This window comes from Argopecten irradians, chromosome 1 (assembly GCF_041381155.1).
Source record: "Argopecten irradians isolate NY chromosome 1, Ai_NY, whole genome shotgun sequence".
Classification (NCBI taxonomy): Eukaryota; Metazoa; Mollusca; class Bivalvia; order Pectinida; family Pectinidae; genus Argopecten; species Argopecten irradians.
The window spans coordinates 23,239,880-23,267,329 of record NC_091134.1 but is presented as its reverse complement, the minus strand read 5'-3'; the positions used below and the strand labels follow the sequence as shown (position 1 = coordinate 23,267,329).

Sequence of the window (27,450 nt, the reverse complement as noted above, 5' to 3'; positions counted from 1 at the left end):
AGGTACAAAAGTAGTGGCAAATTGGCTTTATCTAGAGTGTTACAACAAAGTAGAGGATACGGTGTTTGTGCAAAAAAAATAAAAAATACTGTTGTGGTAGGTCTAATGAATTCATTTCAAAATCGCCAGTCCGGAATCCATCCCTCTCCTTTATTGTAATATAACTTCATTCAGAGCACCTCGTACATTATCATCTTTGTGATCAAGACATTAGAAAGGTTCCGAACATACACACTTAAGGAAATATTTTCAAGAAAGGTAAGTTATTTCTATACAACAGTGACATATTGATAATAAACGATGATAATGATAACCTGTATGACTATTACAACACAAAAGCATTATGTGTGTGTCCTCATCGGAACTGGATTAACTGTCCACGTGGGGCCACGGTTGTGTTTCGCATGGATGATGGGCACAGGGACTCGTCAATAATGATAATGTATATATTATGGGTCGCGGTTTATTGACACAGATTTTTAAGTAAATAACCGCCACCCATCTTATAATTTTCTCATTAGTAACGAGTCACTGTGACATGAGCATGCCACCAAATGATTATTGTGTACATTACAGGGGCCTATTACTACAATACTTCGGATGTGTGCAATCACGGGGTCTGCATCACAGGGGCCAGACATCTGAAATTGGGAATGTCATGGTACATAACAGAGGCATTTCACCTCAAAATAGTGTGGAAATGTATATCAGAGGAATATGTCTCTATATGCTTGTAAATGTGTGCCTCACAGCTAGAGCTTGTTGTAATATCACCAACCTACTGTGTATCACAGGGTCTTGTCACCACTGTACATGTATTTTTGTGAACCACTCACAGGGGTCTATTTGGGGTCTGCATCACATGGGCCTGTCACTACAACATTGTGGATTGAGGCTGTGTACATCATAGCTCTGCCTGTCATCTATGAATAGTGGGGATGTATACATGTATATACTAGTACTACTAGAGTTTGTCACAACAGTACAACACATTATAATTTGTTGATGTGTGTATCACAGGGACCTGTCATCATCCAATTGCGCATCATTCACATGGGGCTTGTCATCAAACAATTAAGGATATGTATATCACTAGAACCTATCACCACATTGTGTCTCCACTTATTATCACCACATTGTGTCTCCACTTATTTGTAGATGTATTCATCACAGGGGCCTGTCACAAGCTGTACATTACAACAACAAAAGTATAATTGTAATGTATTAATCCAAAATATGTTCTGGTCATATTAAACTTTAGCAGAGGCTTGATTTCAACATATCAGCTAGAATATTTAGAGAAGTATCAAATATGATTTTTGATATTCAATTTTCTAATTTGAGGAAACCCTTTTATTCTACAAAGTTAAATGTAGGTGTCATTGGTTGCTATAGTTATCTATAGTAATTTTGGTCTAACACTATAATTCCAGAGTTAGGATTAACAAAATAGACATATTTACATATCAATCTGATTAAAATACAGACCCTTATAAGTTATTACCACTATGTTCAATAAAGGATCTGACAACATCCCATAAGGGGTCATGTTCGGATGACCTTTATACCGCCTTTACTTCAGATTACCCCGGTAAATGCATTTTCTATACACCTTGCTACATCAATTATAAATGCTATTTTGTCCCAGTATACATACAGTACATTTACCTTTATTGTGCTCTTTGGGCGAGATGTACACAAATATTTCAACCTCTGAAACTTACTTTCAAGATGCTGCAAGTAGCAATTTGATTGGTCATTTTCAAAGGTCACCTGGACATGACCCCTGATAGGATGTTGTCAGAACCGCTTATCAAACATAGTGATAATAGGGATCTGTATTTTAATCAGATTGATTTACATGTATAATTGAAATGAAGTTATTTTTGTCTTTCAGAACTTTATCTATTATCCAGGCTTGGTCTACTGACAGTAGAATAATGGCTGACCAAATGGTAATGTACATGTTTTCTATTATTCTGTACAGTAACCAGTCTATGCGTCAGATCACATGTATACTGTGTAATAGAGTGTGTAAACTTAAAGGAGACAACTCTTTAAAGATCACATGTCCACTGTGTAATGTAATGTGTATCCTTATATATTGCTGATTGTTTTAACAATTAACAGTATCACATTTCTGGAAAACAAACATTGAGTTGCCCTCTCAGAACCTCTTCGGTGTTTTCATAACAATTATTTTCAGACAAAAAGAAAATGTTCTGTTATAGATAAAGAGTTGTTGAAAACGTTTTATCACAGTTAAAATTGTTATAAATAAATTGTTGATGAATATTTATGTTGTATTTCCTCCTTTTTATTAAATATTACTATACTGCCCATGAAGTCTACTCTTTGTTCACTGGTATAGTAGTCTAAACAGTTTTAACATATACAGTTGTGGATATGGAAAAAAAAACAACATTTATTACCCTGGTGAGAGGGAGACTTGAAGATTTGTTTCCCCTTGATAATTCATGTTTCCCAAGGGTGTGTATCATTAAGGGAGATAACTCTAAACAAATCAGATTTAATATGCATCATTAAGGGAGATAAACCTTCACATATCACAGGTCCACCAAGTAATGTGATGTGCGTCTTTAAGGGAGATACCTTTCCACATGTATAATATGTAAGGTAGTGTTTATCCATAAGGGAGATAACTCTTCACTGACCACAGGGTTAATGTGCAAGGTAGTGTGTATCCCTAAGGGAGATAACCCTTGAAGGCAAGCAATGATACAATTTCAAGATATTGCATATATTCCTATTGTATTTTTTACATATAAATGTATGTGTATATGTCATCTCTATAAGACAAAAAGGTGTTTTATTGCTTTTGTAAATGTTTAATTCATATGTTTCTGTTTGTGTTGACAAAAAATCTGTCTAATGTTTGATGTTTGGGCTAGCGTAGAGTGAATGGTACTGAGCCTTATAAAGCTGGTCAAAATGGTAATATGTACGTACACAGTTTTAAAATTTGATAGAAAATATAAACACACTTGTAAAATAACAATCAAAGCAAAAAGAACAAATGTATTACAAATTTATTACAGAAATAAAGAAACACAAATTTGTACTACATGAATTAGTTACTATAAATAAGAGATTGCAACTAGTATGGTTTGTAATATTTGTTAGGGATTTAACATTACAGGGATATTTTAGACTGGTGAATATGGAAACAGTACATAGAAAATATGCAATCAAATAAACTGCATTCAAACAATATCCTATAAAAACACTTTTTTCCCCCCAAAAAAATCTTATCACCATGTAAGCTTGCATGTACATTGTGCATGTATAGCTACATTGCTATATTGCTCTGAAAGTCTTTTTTTAATTTCTTGAATAACTTTTCTTAATTTTTGTTACATAATACCTTTACAAGTTAGTATAGAGATTTTCTATAAAATGTCACAGTTAACTTTCTAATCCCAATTACATTATAACAACGATAATTCAATTAAAATCATCAGGACCAGGCAAAATATTCCCCAATTTAATGATGATTCAACATAACCATGTTATATGGCACAACAGCATAATGCAACATTTCATTTCAAGCAAGGACCTATAAAAATAGATATTTATTTGTTGAATATAATTACAGTAATTTTCAAATTCTGGTTTACACTGAGCACACATGTTTAACATATTGCTGATCATTTTGACTAGTATAGAATGGTTTGTATCAGAAACAGGTAAAGCAGTATAGTACACTACTTATAACTATACCCCTAAAGCAGTTGACAGGGCAATACATATAAATATGGATTTTAATGACAAACATTTCACTGTGAAAATGACAAGCACCTAGTTAAGTTCATTCTATGATGACAATTCAGAACTTTTGTCTTGATTAGAGATCTCTGTAGATATTTTGTTGTCTCTGATAAAAGCTGTGATCATGCCCTCGAGTACGTTCAGAGGGACAGGTCCACATTGTAGAACGGCCTCATGGAATTCACGAACATCAAAAGCATCACCTATAATCAGAAAATAATGTTCCTTTACAAGTGGAAATCTGACAAAGGCAAAGTGTTCCAAAATAATATCTAGAATAAATTGTGCTTTATAACAAACAACAGCTAACTATACGTCCAAGTGATTTTCGGCTGTTTGAGGCAATAGTATTAGTAAAGGAACAGAAGATATAACAGCTTAGGTCAAGTGTTGAACAGTACATATTGAGTATTGACAACTGTCAAAATATAAATAAGATTTAAGAATCCTGAAAATAGTTTGGCTAGACCTTCAAAAAGAACAGCTCTGTTTCCCCCTGGGATATTATCAGTAATACACACTAGGTACAAACATACCTAGTTCCTCCTCTGCTTTCTTCCTCAGCTCCTTTATCTTCAGCTCTCCTATCTTGTATGCACAAGCCTAGGGGAAGCAAAATTATATCTTTCTTAACAAGATTGTGGTATCAAGGTCATTGACAAAGTGATCTATATAAGGATTGGATAGCCTTCACAATATTCAAATATATAATATTTTTTTTATGTACGTGTATTTTGAAAGATAATAGTCTGTATAAATCTAGACTTCCACTCATATACCGTGTATATAAAACCTACCTGCCCAGGCCAGGTGATGTAACGTTTCGATTCGCTGTCAGCAAACCACTCGTGCATAAATGCCCTTTCTATAAGGTACTTTTTAGTATTCTCAAATGTCCATCTGAAAAGAAATGACTTTAACTTAGATTTCAGCTTTCTATAGAATTGTTATGGAAAATGTCAAAACCTACTTCTTAATGAATTGTAAACCTCAATATCCAGTTTCTTGAACCTTATTTGGAATATTCCAGGTTAACCTAGCTTATTGGCACAAGGGTCCTCAACAAAACATCATCAGAAACCTAGCTCCACAATTATGAAATTCGTTGACTTAAGTATAAACTTAGCCAATCTTTACTGACGGAACGTTTTGTAACGTCACTTTTGATTAATTCTAAACTTGAGAGAATTTTAGACTTTAGGCATGTTCAACTGCTGATAGGAAGGAAATCTTTAAGTATGCTAAATATGTAACATTTATACTTGTTTCCTGTAATGATGTCACAGTGGTTTCTGAGGTATCTTGGTTCAGATATTTTATAATGGCTGTTGCAAGCATCATACTATTTTTTCTAGCACTATGGGACATGATACAGTGTGAAGGGAAACTTGCATACAATGAACAACTACAAACTTGAAAACTTCATATGAAATTACTTTTATCAGCCTTCTGTTAATAAAACTTTTGCATTTGTATCACATTTTAATGCCCACCATCATCAGATGGTGGGCTATTCAAATCGCCCTGCGTCCGTTGTCCGTCGTCCGTCCGTAAACAATGCTTGTTATCACTATTTCTTAAATACTGCTGCAGGGATTTTGTTCAAACTTCACATGGAGGGTCCCCTTGGTCCATATTTGTGCCATACAGATTTTGAGGCTGATCGGAAAAACAAGATGGCCGCCAGGCAGCCATCTTTGATTTTGGCAGTTGAAGTTTGTTATCGATATTTCTTGAGAACTACTGAAGGAATTTTGTTCAAACTTCACATGGAGGGTACCCTTGGTCCCTAGTTGTGCCATTCAGATTTTGCGGCTGTTCGGAAAAACAAGATGGCCGCCAGGCAGCCAGCTTTGATTTTGGCAGTTGAAGTTTGTTATCGATATTTCTTGAGAACTACTGAAGGAATTTTGTTCAAACTTCACATGGAGGGTACCCTTGGTCCCTAGTTGTGCCATACAGATTTTGCGGCTGTTCGGAAAAACAAGGTGGCCGCCAGGCAGCCATCTTTGATTTTGGCAGTTGAAGTTTGTTATCGATATTTCTTGAGAACTATTGAAGGAATTTTGTTCAAACTTCACATGGAGGTTACCCTTGGTCCCTAGTTGTGCAATACAGATTTTGAGGCTGATAGGAAAAACAAGATGGCCGCCAGGCGGCCATCTTGGATTTTGATAGTTAAGGTTTGATATCCCCATTTCTCAAAAAGTGCTGAAGGGATCTTTCTCAAATTTAATATGTAGGTTCCCCTAGGGCCCTTGTTGTACATATTGCATTTTTGGACCAATCGGTGAACAAGATGGCCGCCAGACCGCCATCTTAGATTTCGATAGTTAAAGTTTGTTATGGCTATTTCTCAGATAGTACTGAAGGGATCAGTCTCAAATTTCATATGTAGGTTCCCCTAGGGACCTAGTTGTGCATATTGCATTTTGGGACAGATCGGTTAACAAGATGGCCACCAGGCAGCCATCTTGGATTTTGTTATTTAAAGTTTGTTATTGCTATTTCTCAGAAAGTACTGAAGGGATCTGTCTCAAAATTCATATGTAGGTTCCCCTAGGGCCCTAGTTGTGCATATTGTGATTTGGGACCGATTGATCAACAAGATGGCTGTCAAGGAGTCATCTTGGATTTTGATAGTTGAAGTTTGTTACCGCTATTTCTCAAAAGGTACTGAAGCGATCTGTCTCAAATTTGATATGTAGTATGTTTGAAAAAGTTTAAAAAGTAGAGAAAAGGTCCATCTTTCCTTTGTCAGATATAGATCATTCTTTGGTGGGCGCCAAGATCCCTCTGGGATCTCATTTTAATGCTTTCAAAGTAGCACAATAACACAGTTACATCATATTGAGGCTATTGAATAACAAGTGAAGTGTAAAATACATACCCCATTGCATGAAGGCCAGTATCAACCACTAAACGAGCAGCTCTCAGGATTTCAAAGGTGTATCTGCCAAACCTGTACAAATGAAACGAGATGTCAATGTACTTTTCTTAGGCATCTATATATTGACTCTGATGAGAGAAAATAAGTGATTTCCCATTTCAAAAAAACATATCTTTTGAAAAATAAAATAAATTCTTTAAAATTCTTCCTTTGTAAACTTTTGATTTTTATTTTCCACAATAATTGCAATATCCAGGTGAGCAATACAGACCCCTTGGACCTCTTATTTTTTGGGGTTTTTTTGTTGTTAGATTTTTTAATTAAAGATTAAAAACTTTATAACACATGATTTATACTTACAGTTCATAATTTGTAGTGTATAGACCTAGCTCCTCTCCTAACGCCTCACAGTACAGTCCCCAGCCCTGTGGGTAGATATCATAATCAGTAATTGTATATTTCATGTAAACTTCGAAGGTTTTACCAAATACATAGGATTTTAATGCCAGATATACTAATTGGCTAGCTGTAAATAACAAGAGAAATATTCATCACCAATTACCGAAATTAAAGAGGAACTGTGCGTCTACAAGACAGTCTAGCTATCATTACAGCCCCTCATTGCTAAGTCATATGGTTACTGCTTTTGATAAACCTATAATTAGCCCTCCACCTACCGATCATGGTGGCCAGATGGTTTTAAAGGGTTTGATGTTCGAGGTTTCCATCTTTTGGTAGAGGTGGAAGTGGTCAAGATATTTAACACTCTACAATGAACCGTCCACTTCTTGGTTGCTACTTCAAAACCTACATTGACCAGATGCAGGGCATTCTTATGGGTATATGTCATAATATGTCATTGGTTTTCTTCCAGGAACCCTTTCATCAAACCTTTACACATCCTAACAATAGCAGTTACAAGGAAACACTGACTTTGCTCTCTAGGTGTTGCAATTTACTTGAGGTGATTATATGAATGTTGATAGAAAATTTACCTCAATATAAGCTGTTTGGAGTGAGAACCTTGTAGGAGCTCTGGAATACTTCATGTCTTCTATGTACTGACGGAAGGTTGGCACTCCTTTCTGTTGTATGGCATACATACTCTGTAACATATGATAGATCACATTAATATTACCAACATACAAATTACAGCACCTTTCACACTACAGACCAAAACAGCTTGTGTAGTCTTTGAAATTATCAAGGGTAACCAGACCATTTTAAATCACAGGCCTTTGGCTCTAAAGACCTTTTACTCTCTATATATATGTAATACTGTGTCAAGGTCTAAAACTTAGCCGGCCATATTACACTACTTAATTTCAGAAAAATTGTGATTATTAATAATCTTTATAAGTATAAGATGTGACAATTGGAATACACTCAATTGACATGTCGTATAAATGTCACTAGGTATTGGAAAACAGACAGATTTCAACTGGTCGGACACTGTGGTGTCCTCCGATAAACATGTCATTGATTTCTAAAATAGAAGATAATCTCTTTTAAAATTCATTTCTGATGTATATAAGATGTTACTTTGATTCCATTTATCAACATTCAAATCACTACCACAGTGAGTTCTCACCTGTAGATGGTGGCCAGGCTCACCCTCATGGAGGCTCAAAGCCATCAACTCATATTTTGGTCTGGAACGAAAAACATATCACTTACATAAGAGCTAAATGACAGTTTGCTCTCATTTGTGTAAGTAACATTATATACATGTATGATGTGACTGAAGTTTTTTTGAGGTTAACAATGTGTCTGTGACATGACAAAGTGACATTATATGCATGTATGATGTGACTGAAGTTTTTTTGAGGTTAACAATGTGTCTGTGACATGACAAAGTAACATTATATGCATGTATGATGTGACTGAAGTTTTTTTGTGAGGTTAACAATGAGTCTGTGACATGACAAAGTGACATTATATACTTGTATGATGTGACTGAAGTTTTTTTGTAGGTTAACAATGAGTCTGTGCATGACAATGTGACATTATATGCATGCATGATGTGACTGAAGTTTTTTTTAGGTTAACAATGAGTCTGTGACATGACAAAGTGACATTATATGCATGTATGATGTGACTGAAGTTTTTTTAGTTAACATGAGTCTGTGCATGAAGTGTTTTTTTTTTGTTAACAATGAGTCTGTGCATGACAAGTGACATATATGCATGATGATGTGACTGAAGTTTTTTTAGTTAACAATGAGTCTGTGCATGACAATGTGACATTATATGCATGCATGATGTGACTGAAGGTTTTTTTAGGTTAACAATGAGTCTGTGACATGACAAAGTAACATTATATGCATGCATGATGTGACTGAAGTTTTTTTTAGGTTAACAATGTGTCTGTGACATGACTAAGTGACATTATATGCTTGTATGATGTGACTGAAGTTTTTTTGAGGTTAACAATGAGTCTGTGACATGACTAAGTGACATTATATGCTTGTATGATGTGACTGAAGTTTTTTTTTTGTTAACAATGAGTCTGTGACATGACAAAGTGACATTATATGCATGTATGAATGTGACTGAAGTTTTTTTGAGGTTAACAATGAGTCTGTGACATGACAAAGTGACATTATATGCATGTATAATGTGACTGAAGTTTTTTTAGGTTAACAATGAGTCTGTGACATGACAAAGTGACATTATATGCATGTATATATGATGTGACTGAAGTTTTTTTTTATGTTAACAATGAGTCTGTGACATGACAAAGTGACATTATATGCATGTATGATGTGACTGAAGTTTTTTTGAGGTTAACAATGAGTCTGTGACATGACTAAGTGACATTATATGCATGTATGATGTGACTGAAGTTTTTTTTAGGTTAACAATGAGTCTGTGACATGACAAAGTGACATTATATGCATGTATGATGTGACTGAAGTTTTTTTGAGGTTAACAATGAGTCTGTGACATGACAAAGTGACATTATATGCATGTATGATGTGACTGAAGTTTTTTTGAGGTTAACAATGTGTCTGTGACATGACAAAGTGACATTATATGCATGTATGATGTGACTGAAGTTTTTTTTTAGGTTAACAATGAGTCTGTGACATGACAAAGTGACATTATATGCATGTATGATGTGACTGAAGTTTTTTTAGGTTAACAATGTGTCTGTGACATGACAAAGTGACATTATATGCATGTATGATGTGACTGAAGTTTTTTTTAGGTTAACAATGAGTCTGTGACATGACTAAGTGACATTATATACATGTATGATGTGACTGAAGTTTTTTTGAGATTAACAATGTGTCTGTGACATGACTAAGTGACATTATATGCATGTATGATGTGACTGAAGTTTTTTGAGTTAACAATGTGTCTGTGAAATGACAAAGTGACATTATATGCATGTATGATGTGATGACTGAAGTTTTTTGAGGTTAACAATGTGTCTGTGACAGACAAAGTGACATTATATGCATGTATGATGTGACTGAAGTTTTTTTGTGGTTAACAATGTGTCTGTGACAAGACTAAGTGACATTATATACATGTATGATGTGACTGAAGTTTTTTGAGTTAACAATGTGTCTGTGACATGACTAAGTGACATTATATGCATGTATGATGTGACTGAAGTTTGTGTGACGTTAAAAATGTGTCTGTGGCTTAACTGTACACCAACTTATTTCTGTGTGTGGTTCAATTTTGTGTGAATCCAAGTGATAAATATCTAGGAAAATAAATTGCCATGAAAAAGATTCAAATACAAGAACAAAAATGTAAATCTCAGCAAAATTAAAGTAGGTTTATAGTATCTGTCTGTGACATCTTGAGTAACTCCTGTGTCTGTGATGTGACTTGTGAGACTGCAACATGGCTCATCTACTTACGAGTCTGTAACGTGACTTAATGTCTGTGATGTGACTTACATGTCTGTAACGTGACTTAATGTCTATGATGTGACTTACGTGTCTGTAACGTGAGAGGTGTTGACATAGTAAATTCCTGGTCTGGATCCATCTGTTGTACCTGCCATGTAAAACGCTGCTGGGGCTGAACTCATAGAACTGGGTGATGCCTGGATTCTATAAATAAGATATCCATGATTAGAACATGTGAAAATAAGTTACATGTTATTAAAGGTCAGGCATGTCTTTGAATCTTCTATTTCATTGACCTTAATCAAGGCTTCATATAGCATAGGTAATAATGGTGTCTTTCATTTTGACCTCATATCTATAGACACACAAACTTTAAACTTTGCATTAGTCAGGTATATTGACCCTAAAGTTGTTTAAATCGAGCTTATTCCTGACAACAAAATGAACCTCAGCTTCATTCAAATACAAAGAGTAGGTCATGCTCAAAAATGATCAAACTTACGTCATATCAACATCAGGGACAGTCTTGAACAGCTGTGAGAGTTTGGGTCGTATTCTGTTTGTGCAGATGTCTTTAATACCGGACAACAACTCTTCCTGTTCTCAAAGGAAAATGACAGGAGAGTTGTAAATTCTGACTGAAGAGATTTAGCATATCAAAATATGCAGTGGCCAAAATCTTTTGAGCGCCATTTTCATGAATAAACAATCAAAGGAATTTGATAGACATGTACAGTTTGAAAGGAATTGAAACGTGTAGAAAGTTTAATAATTTAAGAGGCTTCAGTTGAGTTTATTTTTAAGTACAGTCAACCTTGTGTATAAGACCATCCAAGGTACAAAGAAAAAAAGTCTTGATAACCAAGTGGCCGTTATAGACAGACGCACTGTGTTGATATCGACCATTTTGGACTCTGAGAAAATGGTCTTATAAAACAGGTGGTCCTTTTCAATTCTTTGTACATAAATCACCTCAGTTTGGTAGTAATATTGCTTGCTGTTTTTGATGTGGTTCATGAAGCGCTGGACATTGGAACCAAATCCCTCCTCCATTGATATTTTCTGCATGGCTTTTGAAATCCTCTCGACCTCCTGCAGACCAAGCTGATGGATCTCCTGTGGGGTGAGACTGGTGGAGGTGTGGAAGGTTAGACATTTCTGGTAGTAACTCTGTCCGTTAGGAAGTGTACACACACCTATACAGGGCCGGGTTTTCTTCATATATACCTGTGCATACAGAAAATGTCTTTTACTGTATTGTTTAGAGGGAGGGAAATTAACTTCTGATTAGTGGTTAGGTTGCATGGTAATGACACAGATTATTTAAAGGTATGGGCCATATGTCAAACCTGTGGTTTTCTCCAAATACTCAAATTTCTCCCATAGCATGATCACTTGTTTGTCCTTTGGGCCAATAAATGCAATTCATATAGTTTTACAGCTTGTTACATGGTTGATGTTAAAGTATTCTATACCTAAGTATATGCATGTTCTGTGACAACTGATGATGTGAAATGTTCACACCCACATATAATTCCATTAGGGCCAGTTAAGTAATTGATTACCTCAAAGTATATAATGTAGTATAGATTATATAACCAGATAATTAAATCATTTCTGTCAACCTCACAAAAGTTTTGGAATGCACAACATACAATGAAAGCTAAGATAGGAGCATCTTTGAAATTAAATGAGAACTATGACTTCAATTTAGACGCAATAAATCCTTATAACTGGTAAATATCAGGGAGTAACCGTACAGTAGGATATGTTACAACAGAGATGTATCATATACATACAGACAGGAGATAATCTCGAAGATCTAAAAAGGCAGGGATTAAGCTTTCCTCTACCACAGATATAGCTTCCTTCTCCAGCTCCAACCTAAAACCAATATAATAATAAATACAGGGGTGACGTTTTCAAATACATAAATGTTGTAAAAGTGTACATTGCAGTGATGTTTGAAACAATTCAATATCAAGGACCTGTAACATATAGCACATTATTTTCAGGGGTAAAAATTTTTCCAATTCAGACTAAAAAACAAGAAAATTAGTTATTTAAGAATAATATCAACTCCACGGCTACCTGGTTGTATGGTATGTTGCACACAACCATCTTTCTGCAGAGAAAGAGCATTGGGGCTTCTTGATGAATTTTATGGCTATATTAGTAAAATATTTCAGGAAAAGAATAATATGTGTTTCAATCTCTACAGTACATGTACTTCAAGTAACTGAAGCAAAGAAGGAATACATGAAGATGTTTAGTGACTCACAGTTTTAGAAGAATTCAAGCCTGGTTTAAAGGATGAACAAATTAAGGTTTTATTTGTCTTTACTTACAATTTATCTGGAGAAATGCCCTCCACCTCCTTCCGGAATGGTGACAGAAACGTTGATGTTTTGGTATCCAGCTTTCCTCTGTTTGTCAGGATGTTGATCTGGTCTGGGACTTCATTCTGGAGACAGACATTTGGAGATTTCATTCTGATAAGATTTTACCAATTCACCACAGATATGGGCTATTAGAAGGAGACTGGCAGATACCATCTAGGTTACCTACACTAGTAAATATGTTATAACATCAAAAAATACATTTAAATGTCTGTAAGACATAATGCATTGTCCCCATATATCAAAGCTGAACAGGTGTTGATGGTATCAATGTAGATAATAATATACCTGGGACCTGGGGGTATGCCCCCTTCCATGAATTTGATACTAACCATAGATACCATGTGATTCATATAACCTGTCCTAATTCCTTCTTCACACATCTCTCGGACTTGTGAAATCTGAAAAATTGAAAAACAAATGATTTGGTTTGGTTTGCTTTGATAGTTTCAACTTCCTATCTAACAACCTGTGTCATTTAAGGATGTGACAGGTTTAAGTGGTGGAGAAAACCAGAGAACCAGAAAAAACCACTGACCAGTGGGCAGTACCTGGCAACTGTCCCAAATGGTATTCGAACTCGCAACCCAGAGACGGAGGGCTTGTAATAAATAGGACTTGGTAGTGTAGTGATTATTTTAACAATGAAAAGACTTCCACTCATTCAAATGATGACAATAAGGCATCAGGGTAAGGTCACCAAGTTCAGTTTTTTGGGTACACCACAGGTCATTAAGTGCAGAGGTCAAACAATATCAGGGTTATTGAGTGCTATGAGCGGTTCCTTTTAACAGAGATGGTGGGTTAATGGTAGAATGACAGACAAATTTAATAAAATCTTGATTTATGGAACCCTGTATTACTGTAAGCTGTAGTGTATAAATCATTACTAACTCACCTGTCTGGGGTTTACTAATTCACCTGTCTGGGGTTTACTAACTCACCTGTCTGGGGTAACAATGAACTCATCTGTCTGGGGTAACATTTAACTCACCTGTCTGGGGTTTACTAACTCACCTGTCTGGGGTAACATTTGAGTCTTTCTATGTAGACCTTGTAGTCAGATTCCTTTTCAAACTTGGAAAAGCTCAGCAGTAGGTGGACATCATTATGAACACCATCTTGGAATGTTATTGGGAAACACCATCTTTATAAAAAAAAAAAAAAATACATTTTTGCAAAAGAATGGAATACAAACAAAAATGGATTGATTTGAGAAAATGATAAACTGAAATGTCTTGAATAAAATATAACTTTATAATGAATTGAAATCACATCTTGTGATGTGTTCTGCACAATAGAATGGCCACCATGCAGTCTCTAAGATATCAAAATTGTTCGAGCAGTATCATTCTATTACAATAGTTGCATTGTATAACTTACCCCTTAAACTTGCAGGCTGACAGGAAGGTTCTGAATTCTTCCTGAAGCAGTGCAAGGTTCAGTTTAGCACCGTCACTAATCGTCTCTTTGTTGATTTCTTTTGACCTTTCGAGAAACCCCTCCACTGTGGTCTAGGGTATAAAGTTATAGTATTCAAAATTGATGTGCAGTAGACCTGGAGAAATGCTACTGCTTTTGTATAAAACGTCAATATTTGGTAATAATCTCAGCAGTAAAAGACATGATTCAAGTCTTCCATATGTTTATTTTCAACTAAAACATAAAACAGATTCAAGAACATCTATGTTCCGAATATTTAGTAAAATATCAATTAGCAATAGCAATTATCCGGAATGTTATTTAATCATACCCGCTCCACTTTTCTGACCATTTCTAACCCATAATCATTGATCAACTGCCATACTGTCATTTTAAGGGGTCAATCAAAAAATAAAAGTAGTGTTGGTAGTTAAAAATTTCAGTTTAACAAATACCTTCCATTCTTGAAATGCCACTAGTCCAATATCATCTAATTTGTCATCATAATCATGGACGCCGCAATAGGAAGCAAACTCTGGACTTGTTCTGAGTCTCCAACTCCACACTTCCTCAAATAATCTGGTCACCACTTTGTCCTCTGGGCGGGGCCTTAGTAACACAAAGTAAGCTTTTCTGTCAGCTTTAAGTTATTTATTGCACATTTATCATTGTATAAAAATGATCATGTTTTCAACCAGAAATATATAAGATACAATTACTGCAATATAGTGACTGACCAAAGGGATCATGCATTGTCTTTGGTTTATCTGTGGTGCCCTTTTGTAATATTTGTTTACATTTTGTACATGTTTTGTGACCGTATTTACCTGTAAGTTTGTTTATTTTTGTGTCTTGATAAAGGGGTAGATTGTCTCAAAAATTTGAGAATTATTGTCGTCAATGGTAGAATAAATTCTTTACCCCCTATTTAATACTTCAAGTAAATTGGATCCTACAGAAATTTGTTTATAAGGACCCAGTGTTATCTGAATTACAACCGTTGATATTATGTACATTTTTGTACTTCAAGTTCTTTGAGTCACATACATACATTGATGTATATCATTTGCATGACTATAGATATGCATGACATGAAATGCAATAAAGGACAAACGTTCGGTACAGTTGGGATATTCTTCTTCGTGTAATTTGTTCATTGACCTTCATTATATGAACAGACCACATGCATAACTGTCTATCATGTGCCCTAACATTAGGATTTAAACCTAGATATTTAAATCATACAATGTATGTGTCAGTATCACTGATAACGTTCGTGACACCAATTTAGCCCTGACATATCAAAGCTATTTTGTACAATTATTCGTAGCAAATCTTATTTGATTAGACCTAGCAATAACATAAAATGTACACCCGTTCCGCCTCTGTCCATACAATGCCATTGTGTCCTGTTGCCGGTCGCTGACAAAGTGAAAGTAGGCCACGTAGACATCACTTCGGTTTACTTATCGGGAAATGGTTATGTTTTGAATTCATTACCCCATACTTCCTTTGAATATGTTATTCTTTCATTGTTTACTCACTCGTTATTGACGTAAGCCAGCGGACTTATTTCAAAATCCATGTTTCTGCTGCAGACTCGACAAGGCTAATGTTGAAGTGGAAGCACCATTCTAAAACTAAATTCGGGTCGACGGTCGATAAATCCGGAATGAAATTTCGCATTGAGATTTTTCAAAAATAATTTGAATTTTTCAGTTCATGTAAAAGTTCAATTGATGGAAAGCTTTTTAATGAAATTATAATTTCATCAGAAACTAATTAAATTTAAAAGAAATATTGAAATAAATAAATGAAAATAAAATGCTAAATCTGTCTTTAGGTTTAAAGTCCTGGAATCAGAAATATATGTGTATATATATGTTTCTGCCAGAATCAAGTGGTTCAAAGTTGCATCGCATAAATTTGATATTTTATTTTCATTCTGAAAAAAAAAAAACATTTTTAACTCTTGGCTTCATGCAAGTGAGCTTAACCATGGTACAATGTACGTTGACTGTCCTTGCAGATGTCAACTTTTACCTTTATAGAAACCAATTAAAATACCAAGTTGCATGAAGACTCTATATTGGGTCTGTAGAATCGCTGAGATGAAAGGCTTTTAAGTTTGTTCAAATGAATGACTAAGACCTTCATGGAAGATCAAGAAATTCAAATTTTTATTGTATGTTCTATTTCGACAGACAACAGAGGAGCAGTTTTTACGAGAATTGCACTGGTGTGTTGAACAACTCCACCTTGGACTCGAAACACACAACCCAGATTCCAAACAAGGTAACAGTGAAAAGTGTTGTTTACTGAGCGTGAGTTTCTTAATTCCTTATTTTTCCCAAACATTGATTTCATTTGAAAAATAATGATCATTTATACTAACAGGAGCATTATGATTTACCTTCAATAAAGATGTCATTACTCCAATCACTATCAACATTTTTATGAATCTGGAAGAAACGCTTCACTTTGCCTTTTTCCTATTGCAGCTCGCGAAGCACAAAAAATGTTAAAGATTCTTTGCAGCGACAAGGCTCCTGTGATCAAGAAAAGACAAGCTATGAGGAATGCTTTTGGTGATTACAGACAGAAGATGCTCAATGCAGAGAAAAAAAGTGCTGCAAGTAAGTTGATCTTCGAACAGATCTTAAAGACTGATGAAATTCAAAAAACAAAATACCTCAATCCTACTGACCTCTAGAATACTAGATTTAACTGAACATTTTGTTTCATGAGTGACACTCTTTTTATTTTTCTCATTTTCCAGAATTAAAGAAAACAACGATGACACCTATGGCAGAAAGCAGTAGTAACAAGTCTGTGTTCTATAAGAAAAGTGTCAGTAAACAGTACAATAGCCAATCAGGCGAAGGTTCATCTCAGTCGACCAATCAACATCATAAAGATCCCCATCAACCTTCATCTATGGGAGATAACTCTGCCGGGAAGGGGGATAACTCCATAAAAAGCCAGGAAGAGGAAGTATCTGAAAGACTTGAAAAATTCACTTTTGTGAAGTCAGATGGAGACTTTACATTTGGTTTCCAATCGCCAGAGAAATCATCTGAAGACATTAACACAGAAAATAGTGAAAAAGACAGCTCAATATGTGATGAAAAAGACCTTACTGCTGGTAATTTTGTGATGCAGAAAACAGAAAATACATTTAGATTTAATTTTGCAGGACCAACATAAGCATTTTGGTAATATAATCTGCATTCTTTACATAATTTTTGAAATCATCCTCTTTCATCAGTATATTGTTAAAGACTTCAAAACATCAATGTCACATCTTTTGTGTGATAGTGTACCAGGTAGATGTGTTCATGGATAGAATTTAAAAAGTTGGAAGCAGGATTCAACACAAACACTAACAATGAAACAATGAATATGTGTAGTATTTTTTATTATGTTTGGTATCAATGGATAACCATCATATAGAATAAAACATTTGACATTCTTGATGATAACAAAATTAAGTGGTTGTTATTGTTTTTGATACTTTGCTTTGGCGCACTTAATCCATACAAAAAATATCCATAATGCAGATTTGGTTTTATACAATAATATATAAATAATTTAAAAGCAAATGTTAACAGAGGATTTGATACGTTTATGAGGCCTATAACCAGATCGCCTTTCAAAGTAGATTTTGACAACAACGCATTGATAAATCATTTTTAGGAAGATATCACAGAAAATTGATATTATTGACTTATCATAGACAATAACAAAGTGTTCTCATTAAAGATGTCTTAAATTTGAAGCCTTATTTCATCTGAAGACCTTGTACCTGTACCAGTAAGCAACTGCTTCTATCTATTAAAAGTACAAAGCTTCCATCTGTGAAATAAAAGTACACAAGGATAGCTTGAACTTCCTTCATGGCATCAGCATATCAGTAGTACTACCATGAATAGGAAACAAAGATTGTTTCAGATTATAATACCGCTTTTTCAACAAAGTCATTTGGTTTGTATGATCCCATCATTTAACATATGGTAAAGATCTTCATCATGGCAAGTTGGAAAACTTGAAGACTTTCAAATGTAATGATATCACAATTTCATGTTATGTTGGTTTTTAAACTATCATAGAAATAAACTTTCATGGTAGAAAAGTTAAATCTTTGACTCAGCTCTGAAATGATAGTTGTACTTTAATGTATTGTTTATGTCCATTTTATTGCCTGATCAATATACAGTCAGGTTTTTCACGATGACGATGTCCGAACCTCTTGGATTCTTTCCCCGTGGTTGCCAGGATGGTACGTCGTTGCCGTAATTTGGAGCCCAGTAATAGTGGCGTCTGATTTGGTTACTGAGTTCACACAGTTTGGTCACACCGTCCACAACATAGGCCTGCACGTCTGTGTTCTCTGGTTTAAGACGTCCAGTCTCAAGTAAACTTGCAAAAGCCTGAAAAGTTATTATAGATTTGCAAATAATTTCTATTTGGGATTTGAATAAAGTTGATCTTAATCCTACATAAAGTATTAATTTAATGTTTGGCAGGATTTCTTGTCACAGTTTTAATGTTGGTTTTTTTTGTTTGTTTTTTTTGCAATAATAAGTTTTATTTTTCAAGTTATGAAGCATTGTTACACAGTAGTCAAAGGTTATTTGCAAAGAGTTTGATTACAATGCATTTTTATCCTTTAAGATAAACTTTACTAGATAGGCAATTATCTGACAGAACTTACAATACATGCTGGCTCCTCTAGGTTATTTCCCCATATGTATATACTGGTGAGTGTGGTGTTGGTCTTCATGGCGTCTGCCAGAGCACACAGGCCCTTGCTTCCAATGTTATTACTAGACACCACCAAACTGTTAACCAATACAAAGTATATGATACAGTTCTCTCAAAGGTCAAAGTTATAATGCTCTTGTCTACAAGTCAAATGTCAGACCATGGATCATGCATATCATCTTCCAGTAATATAGTTCAGTATGTCGGATCATTTCTTTAAAGAAAGCAAAACAATTTGCTTGGAAAGGGTTTTCAGTTTGGTTTTTTTCACTGCCTTTTCTATCCTATTAATAGTTATAATTATAAAGTATCTTATAAGGGACACTTGACAGGTTTTTGAGGTGGATTATAAAACAAGACATCAGCAAACAGTGCTTGTAACCACTTGACCACCACATCTGGTATTGGTGGTAAATATGAACGCTTGGGAGGACTTAAATTGGTTGTTTAGAAGAGGGTCGCTTAATAGAGATGGTCGTTAGTACAGATTCGACTGTATAAGGACTCGTGTAATAATTTTTTTTACTTTTTTTCATGACAATACTCACGTCTCCAGTGTGGTGTTGTAGGTAGCGATGGCCTCAGCTAAATGCATCGCACCATCATCTTCCAGTCGGTTGAATCCCAGATCCAGAGTTTTGATGGATGTATTGTTTTTCAAAACTTTAGCAAGCTCCTTTGTACCATCTCGAGTGATTCTATTGCTGTAAATAAGCACAACAACATAGAATGAATATTATACATTACACTCTTTCACATGAGGGTATGAAGATTAGGGATCTTGCTTCTGAGGGATTTACACTAAATAACTAAATAATGTATCTTTTACATCAAGTCTATGATAGAATATTTTATTATTGACTGGAATTTTCTACTGTTGGTCTTAGGGAACGCCATTTTAATGATGCTGCAATGCATCAAATGTTGCGGCATCAGAAGTAGAATTTGATATTCTGATAAAGAGACTGGAAAGTGAGAAAAGCTTACCAGCTGAGATCTAGGTAGCAGAAGGTCATATTTTCCATTAGATTTTCTGCTAATCTTGTGGCTCCAAAATCTCTCATGTCATATTTCTGTAGATGAAGCTCTTCTAAAGATGTATTCACCTGGAGTAAAGGTCAAAGAAAATTACGCAATACATAAACATATTCCTGTTTGAAAGAGAAATGAGAAAACATGTTGGAAATGTGGCTGACATGTCCACAACAGAAATTATATCACAAGGTTTTTTTTTTAATCCATCTTTGCAGTTACGAGAAGTATCTTTCCTTACTTTGAGCATCTTGGCAAAGTGGACAGTGGTTTCTTCCTGGCAGCTGAAGAGGAGAGGCCTGTTAACATTGAGGCACTTCAGTGTGGTGTTTCTGAAGAGGACTGTTGGCAAGGCAATAACTGCCTCAATGGTCTGTAACACGATAAGAGGATAGATAAACATGTCATTCATGTACAATGCAAAGGGTAAAATAACAACCTCAATCATCTGCAATACCAGCAAGTGTAATACACAGTCTACATAAAATGTATCTCCCAGGTCTAGAGCCTCAGAAGTTTTTCACTTACCATGATGTCTGTATCTTCCAGGTCTAGAGCCTCTGAGGTTTATTATTTACCATGTCTGTATCTTTTAGGTCTAGAGCCTCAGAAGTTTAAGCTACTTACCATGATGTCTGTATCTTCCAGGTCTAGAGCCTCTGAGGTTTATTATTTACCATGTCTGTATCTTTTAGGTCAAGAGCCTCAGAAGTTTATTACTAACCTTGCCTGTATCTCCCAGGTCTAGAGCTGAGCCTTAGAGGTTTAGTTCTTACCATGCCTGTATCTCCCTGGTCTAGTGCCTCTAAGGTTTAGTATTAACCATGTCTGTATCTCCCAGGTCTAGAGCCTCAGAGGTTTATTACTTACCATGCCTTTATCTCCCAAATCTAGAGCCTCAGAAGTTTATTACTTACCATATCTGTATCTCAATGGTCTAGAGCCTCAGTGGTTTATTACTTACCATATCTGTATCTCCCAGGTCTAGAGCCTCCAATGTTTTATTAACTTGTAACATCTGAGCAAAACACATTCCACCTCTATTGCCAATCTTGTTTCCAGTTAATCGTAGGGATTTTAAGCTCTCATTTTTCTAAAAATAATACAAAGAAATATTTGAACCAAAAGTTTTCCATGTGTAACATAGAAATTCTGATATTAACTCAATTGTTAATTATAATCAAATTTAAACTAATTTCAGTATAAATGCAGCATATGGGAGTATGAATAGTGTAAAAGTTATTCATTAATTAATGCAAGTTAAAGAGTCATTTGAAAGAAATATACCAGTAAACATGCAAGACGATGGTTCAATGAAAATTAGAGTATAAATGTGAAGTGTTCATAAAATATAAAGAAAGTGCAAGCACAACATGAATAAATCATCTTAATTGGTGAAATAATACTAAAGTTTTTATGAATTAATTGGTGAAATAATACTAAAGTTTTTATGAATTACTTATATAAGATTAGTGAATGTGCACATGCAACATATATATTAGGTGGTAATGAGTGTATATTATATATAAATGTACAATGCAATTGCAGCATATTTAAATACTGTATGTTCATACATGTAAGGCCCTGGCAATGGCTTCTGCTCCCTCAGCTTCAATATCATTACACATTAAGTTCAAGTGTTTTAGAGTCACGGTATCCTACAAGCAGAAAAAAAAATATAATGAATTAAAGGGCCACTACCTTTCCGAAACGGCTTTTAATTTTTAAAATAGGAATGTGAAACGAGATCAATAATTTTGTAGAGTCGCTGAAGTTATTAACTATACGTTTACTAGCACACTTATCACCACCTTCAGAACTGTTTAATTAGAATAAATAAAATGTTAATTTTCATAACGCGGGTCGTTTTATGTTTCCCGCCGTCGTCCTAAATGCCGCACGGTAGTTGACTATCACTGCGCCAGACGGCAAAACAGCGAAATGAATTTTCACTGTTATCGTACATTAGACAGGAAATCTTGCATATGTTTGGTGTTGTAACCTCATCTTAAGCCATCGATATATATCTTCTTTTGTTATTAATGTTTTTAAGAAACCTATAAATTTTGCTCCGGAAAGGTAGTGGCCCTTTAAGTTAAATTGAACATTCTAAAATTGGTATAATATAACTGACAAGATGGGAGTCAGTCACTTAAGGATAGCAGGGCACCTTAAATATGTAAATGACTACTACTGTATGTCCTAGATTCCCACACAAATTCTATAAAGATGAAACATTGTTATGTTGCAGTAAGGTTGTTGTTTGATATAATGAACTCATCTAGCAGATATTAATTATGTATATGAGTTACCTCCTATTCAGTGATTCATAATTAACTTTCATTAATTAATAAACCTAGACATATCATGAATTGACTGGGTATCTCACTATAAATATCTACACAGTTAGACATACACAATCTAGTAGTTTTGTCTACAAACCTCTAGCAATTTGGCGATATACTTGGCGCCCACATTGGTCAGGTTGTTGTAGCGAAGATCAAGTCCGTGGACAAAAGTATTGTTACATAGAGTTTTATACAATGCCTCCGCATCAGAGTCTTCCAGGCGTTTGTCTGTCAGCAGTTTGTTGTTCCCGGCCAGATACAGGTCCATAGACTCCTTAAACTCACTGTGATTTACATAATTTTCTAATTATAATCACTGTTAATTATTCATTATCCAAATTAAGTCTTTAAATGCATTTAACTCTTCATTACAAGGTAGTTAAACAAAAATATTTTGAAAATGCAGTTTTTCTGCACTTATTTATGATACTATTTCTTTGTTATTATATATAAACCATCATACATGATATAAAGTAAAGATATTAAACATACCGGTTCATGACAGTTAACTTATTAATTTGAATTACACATATAAAGTATTTTCTCTAAATATACTTTAAAAATCTCAAAATAACTGTAACGTACATGTATGTAAGATATGTATACATGTATAAATGCAAACTAAGAAATAATTATTGAAGGATGTATATTATACTGTTAATGCTAAGCTATCTCAATCTTATGTTAAATCTCATACAGATTGGGTTTTATCTTAATCACAGTGTATTTTATATCTTCTATGGATATTGACATTTTTTTTCAATTCAACTCAGACATTTCCAAAGGGTGCATACTCAACAGTGTGAATTATTCAGAGGAGTATTGGTGTTGAGGAAAGGGAGAATGAGGACAGACTTAGATGACAGAATCATGAAGAAATTGTGAATGAATATAAAGAAGTGCGTGAAAAGAACTTTGATTTATAGGGACACAACTTGCATTTTACAAGAGACACTGATGTTGAAAAGAGAAATGTCAAAACAAGATGCTGAAATCAAGTCTTACAAAAGAAATAATGGAAATCATGATGTTAAGCATAAGACTTTCAGTTAGGAATGGCCTTTTGATACTTGCTGTTGTGAACTTTTGATACTTGCTGTAGCGAAAAGATGGTGAGTGCAAAAAAAAAAAAATCATTGTACATATCTACAGATAGTGATTCAAATAAGCTGACACTCAGCACTCTTATGTTGTGATAATATACCGGTAGATGTGTGGATAAATTTGTGAATATTTAAACACTATGATACTTTATTACTATATTACATGTGTCCCATGATATAAGCTAAATCGAAAATACATGACACATAATTGATTAATTCAAATTACTAATATTGATTTTATGTCCAATTTAATCTATTAAAAATACATATCAGAGATGTAATCATCAAGTGTATCGTGTAATATAGCATATTAATATGTTTATTGTTACATAATGGAAGTTAAGCAGAGTGTGAAATTATAAACTCCACTGGTCATTTTGTAGGTGAAGAGAATATGTATGGGATGGTACACATCTCTGAAGTATTGGATGGGTCTTAGGTAGGTAATGGTCTATCAGTACATCATTTTATCTTTTCATTTTCATTATCTCTCAGAAATGATTACTAAGTTATGTGTTTGTTTTTAAAATCAACATAGCAAAGTAATATAATATAGCATGTGAGAAAAAAACAATACCTTAGCAGATTACAAGAGCAAATTTATCAATGGAGTTTTGGTTTGGTTGGATTATTTTAATGTTCTATAAATAGCCAGTGTTATATCAATGGTAATGATGGAAATATCAGTATACCTGGTAAATGAGTTTATACATCGTCAGGTATAATTAACAAATATTAAACTGAGGATGGTGATTATGAAAAGGAGATATAAGGCAACAAGTTATGTTTACCTGTAGGAACACAAAGATCACACAGCAATCAAATTAATAATACAAGTTTGTACAATGTATGTCTAAATTTCATTCAACAGTTTTTACACTTTGTTGCAGATGACCCATGTGACATCTATATATATTATTTTAATCTTCAGTGTCATGCACATTTAATTGCATGCTGTTAGGAAAGATGACTAACTACAAAGGAAAGATGTGTTAAGATTTAAAACAAACACTAAATTTGTGTCAAGTATACAGTCAACAGTAACTCAATTATAAAATCTGGACCAAAGTTAAAGCTCCAATACATATGATGTATCATTCTATAATGAGTCTACTGAGTCATCGGTGATCTGAGTCCTCATCACATGATATTACAGGGAGACTTACATGCACACACTAGCCGTAACTTACTCCAAAAATGTTAGAGGTATAGCATGACGAGACACATTTGATAATCGTCTCTAACATCAATGTCTAATATTATTGAATTACCCGTAACTAACATTCTGACTCAATAGTGCAATATATTTGGTTCATCCTTAAGTATATTAAATTTGCATAAATTTATAGAAGCTACTGTTCAGAATAGAGTTCTGGATTTCTCTGGAATTACCTTTTATGTAATTGCTGAACACGAAGGACTCTGACTCAGAAAAATCTAAGGTGGCTAGAAGAAGAAATTATTTTTATAAAAGCCTTTCTTTGGTCCAGATTTTTTAAGTTCAAGTAGTAATTTCATCCATGAATACTTACCCTTTTTTCTTTCGTCTGTTTTGTATCAAAAATGTGAAGGGTTGTTTTATTGGTGTTTTGTTAATCAACCAAGAGTGAATTTAAATAAATTAATAAACACACTGCTAAAACAGGAGGGTATTCAAACATCATGCAATGTTACAGTATTGATAAACCTTTTATAGAGAACTCGTTGGTAAGTTTGAGACCAGCTGGTTGAGTAAACATCACCATGGTTCATTTCTTAATCTTTCCTTGTTACTGTAGCACTGATACTAAATTCTATATACCAGTTCTTCTACCAGTTAAACTGAACTTCAGAAAAATTAACTTCTGATAAAAAAAAAGTTCAAAAAAGATGATTGAAAGTTAACAATACTTTTTGTTGTCATTAGACCATGACATTAACATGAAGATAATTGATTTATATGCTTCATTAACTAACCAGGATGCTCCCCTGAGCCTACATTTTTCATTAAAAATATTGAGTGACTTCTTTCAATTTATATTAATAATTTATATCAACATTTTACAATACACAATTCTGAATATTCCATACATACTTAACAGCCAGTTAATAGGCCTATTAGGAAATTACAGAAATTCATTATCATTATTTTGACATTAAATCATTAATGTTAGCACTCTGACATTAATCAGTTTACAATCTAAATCTTACTGTGTAAATGAAAAGTTCTTAGCCAGTATCATTTAGTGGTCTAGTAGAATATACCTACATTACAACCGGAATGTTAATCCACAAACTCATGCTTAGAAATGAAAATTAGAAATCACACGTGTTGTTTTTCATTATTAAAGATTTGAAATGAACAGACTTATAATACAGAATTTTTGTGCACTGCTATGCATGCAATTTCACAAATTCAAATGTGTTATGTTGTACCAAAGACATAACGCAGACATTATAGAGGATCCCTGGATACAGTGCATGTTAACAAACAGAGTAAGAGACTTACAACACGGCTTCATCCTTTTCTTTATCAAACATCAATGTGAAGTAAGGATTCGGCTCAATGCCCATTTCCGTACACACTGCCTCATACCTGAAGGCGGTAGAGTGGATGTCAGACATCCTGTGGTCACTTGATACTGTAAAGTTAACAACAACAATATACTGACATGTCACTATGTATATGTAGAAATACATTTACTGTATAGTAATTTGAATTATTCAATTTCATTTCAATTCAACATATTTTCATTTGATGATTGTAATTAAACAGTTAAAATGTTTCACTTGTGTCATTCAAAAATCAATATGATACAGTTCAATGCCAAATTATGCATCTTACTTTAAAGCTCTTGATAAGTTGATGACAGAAATGAACCCCTAGCTCAAAAGAAGAAAAAAAAACATTTTCATTTGCCGTCTCCGTACATGTATACGAGTATTTTGGAGTACCAATGGGGTTTATATGTAAGAAAATATAAAGGGCGTTGGGCCTAATGGGGTAAAACATTGTCATGTATATACAGAATTAAGCTATTTGATTCCGGAGTATAAAAGGTGTCGATTTCTATTTTTGCAGACTGGAGTTGAGTTGCGACTGTCCTGATGTAAGCTCCCATCAAAATTATTCATAAGATGGTTCATCAACAAAACATCTAAATCATAGCAAAGGAGACTATTTGGCCACATCAATATAATTATACAGCACCTGTTATCAAAAGTTCAAAGATTCTATTCCCGCCAGCGCCGTGTTGCTACAACAACCTTTTAGGCGAAAATCTCAGTCATCGGGGTCTCGCAGATGCTTGAAGATTGACGGGAAGGGAAGTAACTCCAGCTACAGTAAAAAGTACTTTGACACCTGCATATTTTCCACTATTATTTTACTCATTTTCCGGATCTCATCTATTGACGGATTTTAGGCAAATTTTGTGTACTTATAGGGAATTGTCAACATTTTCAACTCATAAGATTTTCATAATTTTACTTTTTTATTTTTGAGAAAACCTAGCTAGCTTTTCTTCTTTTTCGTTGGGATTTTGGAAGGAAATAAAATCAAAACGTAAAATAGTGATATTTTAAAAACGAAAGATTGACAAGTTATGAAAATGAGCTGAAAGTGAAATTATTTAAAAGCATGTCAAAATCCATGTAGAGATCCGATCAGGAAAATACACAGAAAAAGTTAAAATGCATGAAATAGCCTACAGGTATTTTATAAGGTGTTACAAATGTAGGTGTCCAAGTATATTTTTGTACTTTTCCGCAAGATCTATGTAAAATATTTTATTTCTAGGTGTATTAAAAAGGGATTAAAAAGTTATATAAGCAGAAACATTTCTACATTAATAT

At 34.2% G+C, this 27,450-nt stretch overlaps 3 protein-coding genes across 6 annotated transcripts; 1 reads left to right on the top strand and 2 right to left on the bottom strand.

The window, feature by feature from the left end:
- Positions 1 to 144: 144 nt before the first annotated feature.
- On the top strand, positions 145 to 17,654 carry LOC138321363 (UPF0488 protein C8orf33 homolog). 2 transcript variants are annotated; one of them, XM_069265010.1, is made up of 5 exons: positions 145 to 258; positions 1,898 to 1,955; positions 16,574 to 16,664; positions 16,871 to 17,005; positions 17,149 to 17,654. In XM_069265010.1, exons 2-5 carry the CDS (start codon positions 1,941 to 1,943, stop codon positions 17,574 to 17,576), a joined length of 669 nt encoding a protein of 222 aa, XP_069121111.1. In that variant the 5' UTR covers positions 145 to 258; positions 1,898 to 1,940; the 3' UTR covers positions 17,577 to 17,654. The 2 variants fall into 2 exon arrangements, with proteins under 2 accessions (XP_069121111.1, XP_069121118.1); XM_069265017.1 differs by lacking the exon at positions 145 to 258 and adding an exon at positions 1,197 to 1,216.
- LOC138321339 (uncharacterized) lies at positions 3,036 to 16,027 on the bottom strand. 2 transcript variants are annotated; one of them, XM_069264969.1, is made up of 17 exons: positions 15,914 to 16,027; positions 14,825 to 14,978; positions 14,331 to 14,461; positions 13,965 to 14,094; positions 13,280 to 13,348; positions 12,897 to 13,012; positions 12,348 to 12,432; positions 11,521 to 11,775; positions 11,051 to 11,145; positions 10,636 to 10,752; positions 8,271 to 8,331; positions 7,675 to 7,785; positions 7,040 to 7,104; positions 6,680 to 6,751; positions 4,587 to 4,689; positions 4,326 to 4,392; positions 3,036 to 3,992 (listed from the first exon to the last, which is right to left on the bottom strand). In XM_069264969.1, exons 1-17 carry the CDS (start codon positions 15,952 to 15,954, stop codon positions 3,835 to 3,837), a joined length of 1,830 nt encoding a protein of 609 aa, XP_069121070.1. In that variant the 5' UTR covers positions 15,955 to 16,027; the 3' UTR covers positions 3,036 to 3,834. The 2 variants fall into 2 exon arrangements, with proteins under 2 accessions (XP_069121070.1, XP_069121077.1); XM_069264976.1 differs by lacking the exon at positions 15,914 to 16,027 and adding an exon at positions 15,765 to 15,787.
- A 116-nt stretch (positions 17,655 to 17,770) lies between the features above and the next one.
- Positions 17,771 to 26,927, bottom strand: LOC138321351 (leucine-rich repeat-containing protein 34-like). Of its 2 annotated transcripts, XM_069264991.1 has the most exons (11): positions 26,807 to 26,927; positions 26,105 to 26,237; positions 25,149 to 25,163; positions 22,608 to 22,797; positions 21,740 to 21,823; positions 21,130 to 21,258; positions 20,407 to 20,538; positions 20,121 to 20,239; positions 19,682 to 19,837; positions 19,084 to 19,210; positions 17,771 to 18,799 (listed from the first exon to the last, which is right to left on the bottom strand). In XM_069264991.1, exons 2-11 carry the CDS (start codon positions 26,218 to 26,220, stop codon positions 18,575 to 18,577), a joined length of 1,293 nt encoding a protein of 430 aa, XP_069121092.1. In that variant the 5' UTR covers positions 26,221 to 26,237; positions 26,807 to 26,927; the 3' UTR covers positions 17,771 to 18,574. The 2 variants fall into 2 exon arrangements, with proteins under 2 accessions (XP_069121092.1, XP_069121099.1); XM_069264998.1 differs by lacking the exon at positions 25,149 to 25,163.
- Positions 26,928 to 27,450: the final 523 nt, after the last annotated feature.

Excerpts from the sequence above, each read along its gene's own strand:
- LOC138321363 (XM_069265010.1), top strand. Across the intron at positions 16,665-16,870 it reads CAACCCAGATTCCAAACAAG|CTCGCGAAGCACAAAAAATG; the intron begins GTAACAGTGAAA and ends TTCCTATTGCAG. Across the intron at positions 17,006-17,148 it reads AGAGAAAAAAAGTGCTGCAA|AATTAAAGAAAACAACGATG; the intron begins GTAAGTTGATCT and ends CTCATTTTCCAG.
- LOC138321339 (XM_069264969.1), bottom strand. The coding sequence starts at position 15,954 with ATGGATTTTGAAATAAGTCCGCTGGCTTACGTCAATAACGA. Across the intron at positions 7,786-8,270 it reads AGCCTGGCCACCATCTACAG|AGTATGTATGCCATACAACA; the intron begins GTGAGAACTCAC and ends CATATGTTACAG. Across the intron at positions 7,105-7,674 it reads TCCAAACAGCTTATATTGAG|GGCTGGGGACTGTACTGTGA; the intron begins GTAAATTTTCTA and ends ATCTACCCACAG.
- LOC138321351 (XM_069264991.1), bottom strand. The coding sequence starts at position 26,220 with ATGTCTGACATCCACTCTACCGCCTTCAGGTATGAGGCAGTGTGTACG. Across the intron at positions 21,824-22,607 it reads ATATCGCCAAATTGCTAGAG|GATACCGTGACTCTAAAACA; the intron begins GTTTGTAGACAA and ends TTCTGCTTGTAG. Across the intron at positions 19,211-19,681 it reads TACAACACCACACTGGAGAC|TTTGGTGGTGTCTAGTAATA; the intron begins GTGAGTATTGTC and ends ATTGGTTAACAG.